Source organism: Eschscholzia californica, unplaced genomic scaffold (genome assembly GCF_041429995.1).
Source record: "Eschscholzia californica isolate CP2 unplaced genomic scaffold, dmEscCali1.0.p SCAF_4, whole genome shotgun sequence".
NCBI lineage: Eukaryota > Viridiplantae > Streptophyta > Magnoliopsida > Ranunculales > Papaveraceae > Eschscholzia > Eschscholzia californica.
This window is the reverse complement of record NW_028238461.1, coordinates 13336461-13344573: the sequence shown is the minus strand read 5'-3', so window position 1 is coordinate 13344573 and position 8113 is coordinate 13336461. Positions and strand designations below refer to the sequence as shown.

Here is an 8113-nt window from a genome sequence, read left to right as displayed (position 1 = left end):
GCTTAGGCGTTAGGGCCATCAGGCAATGGACTTGACCGGGCCGAGCCGTCCGAGAAGCCCAGCACGCAGCCCAGGATGTCGTAGAGCCGATTGGAGTCCTTCGACCCGTAATCTCCAAACGACTCCTATATTAAAAGTTGGTTAGTCGAGTGGGTAAAAGTGACTCGATAAATGTCCATGGTACTCCAAAGTTGTGGGGTTTATACTAACTCATTTCTTTTCCTGTAATAAATTGTGTAAGTAGGAGATTTTGTTGCAAATTATGCATATCAAGTAAGGTGTCTAATTTTTGAACTTTTAGTTGTTTCTTGCATTCAGGTAACATCTATATAACAAAACACAAAAGTTGTGACTAGGACAAGCGGAGTAGGACCAAAAAGAATAAAATTGCGATCTGGGACAACATAAATGACAGCCACAGAGCCACATAGGCATATACGGTGGAATGAATCTGGACCCTTTATATAAATCAAACGGCCCACGGAATCTCGCGTCTCTCTCTCTCCTTCAATCAAATGAACCGGCCAAATTCTTCCTCTCTCATGTGGCTGCCTTTACTCATTGAATTTGCAAATTTCCAAATTCCAACAACCTCCCCCTTTCCCTGTCGCACTGCTTCCTCTTCTCCATTATTTTCTTCTTATCTCTATCTTTTTATCAGACGGCAACATTCTCGCGTTCTCCCATCTCAATTTTTTCCTGTTCTAGGGTTTAAACCATACTCAGTCACCAACTTCAATCAAATGGTTGTAACCAACCTGGTGAGAATATGTGATTCTACAACTTGCATCTTTTGGAGATAAATCAGTGAGATCCCACAGAGAAGATGAGTCGCAAAGTTTTGATGGCCTCAGTCTAATGTTTCAGCAAAATCATATGGATCTTCTTCGCCTATCACAAAATATGAATTTTCTCCAACTTTTTTCAAATTGTTAGAAGAACCCAAGAAGCTTAATTACAATGTAAGGATCGTCTGCTCTTCCTAAAAGAATTGGTTTAGTAATATCTAGAAAAGCTAATGTGTTCTCTAGGTTTCTTGTGTTTTATTATAGCTTTTATATCTATACAGGAGTTGTTGATGGGAGGTATGAAGCTATCAAGTTCAAGGTGAAGTTATTAGCACTTACTTGTTTTGTAGAATAAACCATGAATCATATTACTTTCGGTTATTAGTTGGATTATTTTCTTGTGATCAAAATCCATCTCTTTGTTGTTTAAGTTTTTCATAGGTTGGATTATTTTCTTGTAATTCATATGTAATTTTCCTTCTTTTTTCAGTTCTTGAATTTTCACCGTGTAATTGCAACCTTAGATACAATTGTACCTTCCAAAAAAAAATAATTTTTCACAAAAGAAGCCTACTTAATAGGCATGATAATTCAATCGTTTGTTCGTCACGTTTGTCTTAATATAAAGATTTCAAACTTGTTTATCCTAGATTATCTTCACTTGGTTTACCAAATGGGTTTTAATATATACTTGGTAATATTTTAAATATAGTTTGCCAATACTTCTAAGATGTTGCAGCCCTAAATTGATTATAACTCTTCTCCTTTCCTTACTCTTCTTTTGTTCTATGTTATCTGTCATTGCCACTTATTTACGCAATTTGAGTGTATTTCGTCCTCACTCTTTACAGATTTATTTGGTACAAGGAGAGGAAAGAGGTAGAGAGGATGTAAACAGAGAGGTATGTGGTTTTTTGCAAAAGGAGATGTTTGTGAGAAAGTCCCCTTCATTTGGCATCAAGAGCAAAAGAAATAAATAGTTGATAACGACTTCATTTTCATTCACTTATCAATTAGGTTAATATCAATTTTTATGTTCTTGAACATGCTCTATTATTTACGTAAAGCGCGATAGGGTTTTTTCAAGGTGGTCACCGAATTTTTCTTGAAATGGGTGTCACTGTCTAATTTTCTTATCAAATAGTGTGACCCGCACCTTATAATCAATTGAGGTTATATAATGTGGTTACTAATGTTAATATTATGCAGAGGTTGTGGTGATCCCTCCATATGTGTTCCTTGCCTCTGTATAAAATTCGCTTCGATCCGTGTTTCATGTCGCTGCACATAATTGTTGAGTGTAGTAGTAGTTTTTCTTTTACGAGTTAGGGCTTCTTTTTCGATCCAAATAACTGAAGTTGCTCTTCTTTGAACGGTTGATATTGCTCTCTCGATTTTCTTCAAACCCGCAGTTTTCTTACGATTGAAACTGAACATAAAGCCATAAAGGTCAGCTTTTGTTTTCTATTTCTTATTCTTCTTTTGCAGGGCTGCTACCTTTGTAAGGATTTATACCAACTTAGCTAATGTCTTACGGTCAATGGCTATATTTTTATTCTTTTAAAAAAATTTGTTCTTTTTTTGCTTTGGGGATTCTATAGTTAATACTTTCATATGTTTAACTGTTATGTTCTTCATGTACTCTTTACGCTTTTCCAAACCTAACTATAACTATTATTTGCAGATAAAAATTTGAAAGTAGGAAACAATAAGTTATCGAGAACATAAATGAAATTGTCAAGTTTTGCTTGCTTTCTGTTTTAACCTTTAACTTCTCAAATATTCCCAACATTCATCATTATTTTATATAAGATTTAATAATCTAACTTTTTTTCAACGACGTAACACTTGCCATGTAATGACACTTCATTGTCCCTGAACTGTTTCAGATGAATCACATCCTCTTGCTTTCTGGTTTCTTGTTAAAAGATTGTTTATTTGCTTATTTCTCCCATAACCCGAATTACCTATCATGGTTTCGAAAATTTTATGTGTTTCTATAATTGATCCCATGGTTTTTTTTTAAGTGATGTGTAAGATTATTTTGTCTTTTTAGTGTTTGAATGTGAGATGAATTAAGGATTCAAATTATATAGCTTTCATGTAATAAGTTTCTAAGACAATGTTTCTTTGTTAATTTTGTGTTAATTGTTATTGTCTCGAAGTCTATGAAATGTATTTCTCATGTGTTTGGTTATCTAGATTTTAGCAGCATTGTCGATGGAGGAGATGAAACAAACTTTCTTATCTTAGTATCTTTTCCTGCTTCCTCTCTGTATTGCTTGTTCACTATATGTTTAAAATTTGAAGGTGGGGATCTTCATTGTACTTATTCTACGGAGTTGTTTCGTTTAATAAATAATCTTTTGGGGACGATCTAATATTTTATTTCAAGATGATACATTTATGTTTTTTCGTTGTGATCTTTGGAGTTTTCGTCATTAATTATTTCATTTCATTACGGCGGAATAAAAATGTATGCTCTTTTGAAATGCTTCTTTGTCATGGCTAAAGGAGACACACCTCCAGAGAAAAAAATAGCTCCCAATTTCTCTCTGTTGCATTAGGAAAAGCCAAAGTCCCTTTTTAATTGATATAGGGTTTTGGTTGTAAATGATTTCCGTTCAGATATTCTATCTGTAGTGCCTTGTACATATTTTGATTGATTGGTTTTGAACAAAAGAAAAATAATTTGTAATTTTTTCCCCTTTATTTGTTCAATTAAGATTTGGTGTTTAGAACTGTATTTTGGAAGGATATTTGCTTGATCAATCAATACACTTTTATATATATTTCATGTAGAGAATGTGAAAGTGTTGATGTATCATTTCTTATTTTTGACTTCTCAAAGTGCTATCCCGAGTTTTGATGTGAGAGAAGCACAACCTATATAACCAAAATGCATGCGCGTGAAGAACTCAACGAACACGCCCGTGCCGTAGGCACGGGTTATGCCTAGTATTTTACATATCGAGAAAATTATTTACAATGAAAACAGAGTTATGGTTATACTGAAAGATCCAAACATTAACCGAGTAAAAATGTTTGACTGCATATTATTTTTTAACAATTGTATTTACTATTCTCGAATGTAAGTTGAGGAATAGATATATGTTAGGTTGAAAAGAAAAGTAAGTTTTGTTAGTTAATGATAAATTTGATATGGGTACTATTCACACATGAAAAATAATATCTTTTGTACTCGTCTATAAATACCTCTTTTCGTAGCCTTTTACGTAGGTTAATCAGACTATTTTTTTTAGTTATTTTTGTCGGTTAGTCCAGATGAAAAAATAATACAGCTTGAATAACCACATGTTAATTATATATGTCAGTATATATGATAAATATTCACACCTGCAAAATTGAGTGAGAGTAAATAAGATGGTCCAGCTTGTGATGTGATGACTGTGTTAGTCTGTTTGTGTTTGTGTGGAAATTTATGTGGTCATGTGCATTCACATGGGCTTTGAAGGTTGGAAAATCTATTGAATAGTAAACTGTAGTACAAATATGGTAAATAAGTAGGTGTTGTTGTATTAAAACAACTCCAGTTTGAAGTTTGAACTCTGATAGCAATTCAAAGTATAGAGAGAGAGTAAGTGAAGTCAGAGAGAGAGAGAGAGAGAGAGAACAAAAGGGTAAACATGAAAGTTGGGTTGTGTTCTAAACTTCCTCCCATCTCATATTCAATTTGAGTTTACTCAGTTTTGAGTAAAATTCATTCCTAAGATGCCTCTTCTTTCCTTGTTTAAATACCCTTCTAGAAACTTCCACTCCCCATAAATTTGGAAATTTTACAGCACCACTTTGACAGAGGGAGAGAGAGAGAGAGTTTGAGTTAGATAATAGAAAACAAGAGAGAGAAAGAGAAAAGGAATCATTTTTGTTTAGTATGTATTGGGGAAATGGACAAAAGCAAAATCCAATACTAGGTTGAGAGATCTAGAGAGAAGAGAGAGAGGTGATGTTTCCTTGGTGACAGACAGTGAACAACAAAGAGATGAAACTTGGGAAGGGTTAATGTGGTGAAAACAACATATGAAAACACAAACAATTCACTTTTTTTTTTATCTCATGAACTATTTACTTCATTAAACACAAACTTCATGTTCAAATATAAGATAAAATGTGTCTTATGAGGATTTTGATGGAGTAGTTTTATAAGATAAAATAAGATTTATGTTTGTATTTGTCTAAAATTACATTGATACCGACTATCACGTATGATTAATCTACCTTCCGATCTTACAAAAATCTGATAAAATTTCAGATAAGTCTGTCTATTCAATCTGTTAAAATTTCAGTTACATCTGTCTATCCAAATCTGTAATTACTAGCTCGAGTTCAAAATACTACAGTTTAGTACTTTATTATTTTAGTAGTTGGAGGGATACATGAACTCGACATGTAAAATTTTCAACTTGGAATATTCAAACAACATTTATATTTGCACCAAACAAAAACTAAACTCATCAAAACCTTAAAAAGAGAAACAAATTATTAACATAGGAATGAAGGCTTCCTTAGTAATTTCTCACATTCTGCAGACTTCCACATTTTATTCCATATATATTGTCAACAACAAGTCATTGTTCATTAAAACATTCATCTTAATTCCTTATGTTAAGAAGCAAATATGAAATCCATCTCCTATTAAATTGGGTCTTTCTGTCCTTATAAATCTACTATCCTTTCTACAATCAAATGCCACAAACCTCCTTCAATTTCTTGCTTAGTTCTCTCTCTCTCTCTCTCTCTCTCTCTCTCTCTCTCTTCAAAAAAAATGTCAACATGCAACCCTCTTCTTGATCTCCAAGAGAAGATTTGCTATGTACAATGTGGGTTTTGCAACACAATTTTACTGGTAAGTAGTTACACTCCAACTACATCATCTTCCTCTTTTCGAAAAACATTTTCATACTAATCAAACTCTATGGGTTTCCATTAATTTGCAGGTTAGTGTACCATGTAGTAGCTTAATGAAGTTGGTAACTGTTAGATGTGGTCACTGCACTTGTCTTCTCTCAGTAAATATGATGATATCTTCATTTGTTCCTCTTCAACTTCTTACTTCCATCGACAACGAGGTAACGAAAAAAATCAAGCTTATTTTTACTTCAAATCATTTTGTTGATTAATTTATCACCAAACTCTATCAAGGTTTAATTTTGCTTTTACCAATCAATTATTACACTAAAAGCAACTTCTACTACTAGTACTACTCTTTTGTTTGATCTCTAGCTAGACTAGTACATGTACTAGTTTACTGTCAATATCCTTTCCAAGTTCTTGCTTGTAAAGAAAAAGAAAGAAAAGAAAGTGATTTTTGTCATATTTTAGCTTATTATCTTCACTAGTAGTTGCGTCTTTCATATAGTCCTTTAAACTAACTAAACCTTAACAACAACGAAAAATTCTAGATTAGTGATATTTACCAAGAAACCCAACTTGGTTCGATATTATTCTGTGTTGCTTTCCACCAAGAGACCAGGGTTTGACCTTCAGTGGTGAAGTTCGTGGACCTCTTACAAATTTAGTATCTAAGACTTGTTTTTTATTTCGTGATTACTTACTACTGCAGCAAAAACGAGATGTACGCCATGAAGAATTGGAGCTTCCTAAAGTCTCGGACGGGCAAAGTCCACCATTTGCGTTATTCGAAAACGATGAAGAAGATGAAATCATACCAAACCCAATCATTAACAAACGTAAGTCATGAAAATAAGAAACTTGGGGTACTCTTGAATTATGTTTAAGTAGTAGACAATGTTGAACTCGTCTTAACTTTTCATGGTTTTTTGACTTTCCAGCCCCGGAGAAGAGACAACGAGCTCCTTCGGCTTATAATAAGTTTATTAAGTAAGATATCATTCACATTAACTAGCTAAACTAATTCAAACTTGAAGTACTAAATGCTCATTTTCTTTCATCCAAGTAAGAACTGAAAAGTTGTGTACATTACTTTGATAGGGAAGAGATTAAGAGACTTAAAGCAGGAAATTCAAATATTACCCACAAAGAAGCTTTCAGTGCTGCTGCTAAAAATGTAAGTTCTTTAATTAAAAATTCGGTTCAGCGTTAGAAACCTATGAAAGAGGAGTTTTATCGAAGAAAAAAGTTTACAACTATGATAGTACATCACAAAAAATGGGCCGAAATTTGGTCGAAATTTAAGGTGCACACACAGGATTTAGTGTTTCACCCAATTAATTAGAAGAAAGAGGCCTTCGAAAGGTTCGACCGGATTTTGACCAACTTTTTCGAACATAGTATCATTGTTATATAGTAGTATCATTGTTATATTTTAAGGATTGACAGGCTCTTTTACATAGTTGACTTTGTTTGACTGTTTCTCAGTGGGCCCATTTTCCTAGAATTCAACAAAAAGGAGATGGAGAGAGTTGCAGCACCAATGGTGGGGAAAATACAAGAGACTCAGATATTGATGAGGTAGTTTTCTATTACCAACTTTATACTCCAAAATCCTTTCAACAAAAAAAAAAAACTTCATACTCTAAAATCATACCATTTATGGCCTAAAATTGATTGACTAGTACTATATAACCTTAATGGAATGTGAGATGCTTATGAAGATGATCTAAGGGAGATCTAACGGATTACTGCTCAAAATATCATATTGTTAGGAGTTTCGAGGCCGATGACATTTTGCGAAAATGATTTACATAGCAAATTTCAAAAGAACCTAAAGAATTTACGAACCCAGGCCCCAACTATCCTGTTAGCCAATATAGGGTTCACAAACAATGAAATGAAAAGCGGAAAAATGTCTTTTTGTTATTTTTGAAGAGAAATGGTTTTTCTCTCAGAGTCATACTTGAAAATTGCCCAAAACCTGATAGCATATCTTCAAGAGCACATTTATACATTAATTTATCAACTGTGTTTTTAAGATATCAATGACTTGAAGTCAACGGTAGAAGTTGTGTCATCAGTGCCTGCAAACTCTAAGTAATTGTAGCACTTCCCGTATGTTCTTATAATTTTGGATGAGATTATTTTTAATTTTGTTTTGACATTTTTCAGATTGATGTGCAAGTTAGGGCTTTCCATGAAAGGCATACTATTCCTTGGATGCAGTCTGAATGGACAGAGACCCATTTCCACTGAAATAGGCATTAACAGATTAAAGAAGTTGTATTTGGTCTCACTAGTTTGCTTTTTGGGAGAATTGAGTGAACATTTAGAGGTGTTGTGGGTTAAAAACTCTCAAATTTCAAGTTGTTTTGATTTCATAACTTGAAGAGGAACTTGATTATGTGAATCCCAAAAAACTGAAAATGAAGGCATATTTTAAGCTACAA

The 8113-nt window shown here is 33.4% G+C and overlaps 1 protein-coding gene across 1 annotated transcript; it reads left to right on the top strand.

The window, feature by feature from the left end:
- Positions 1-5386: 5386 nt before the first annotated feature.
- LOC147542883 (axial regulator YABBY 5-like) lies at positions 5387-8113 on the top strand. The gene is made up of 7 exons (XM_086636125.1): positions 5387-5655; positions 5747-5878; positions 6373-6499; positions 6602-6650; positions 6762-6837; positions 7149-7241; positions 7836-8113. Exons 1-7 carry the CDS (start codon positions 5575-5577, stop codon positions 7917-7919), a joined length of 642 nt encoding a protein of 213 aa, XP_086492251.1. The 5' UTR covers positions 5387-5574; the 3' UTR covers positions 7920-8113.

What these genes read in the sequence shown, in the direction of transcription:
- LOC147542883 (XM_086636125.1), top strand. Translation starts at nt 5,575, where the DNA reads ATGTCAACATGCAACCCTCTTCTTGATCTCCAAGAGAAGATTTGCTAT. An exon ending in GCTTATAATAAGTTTATTAA is followed by an intron (nt 6,651 to 6,761) that starts GTAAGATATCAT and finishes TTACTTTGATAG; the next exon opens with GGAAGAGATTAAGAGACTTA. An exon ending in GAGACTCAGATATTGATGAG is followed by an intron (nt 7,242 to 7,835) that starts GTAGTTTTCTAT and finishes GACATTTTTCAG; the next exon opens with ATTGATGTGCAAGTTAGGGC.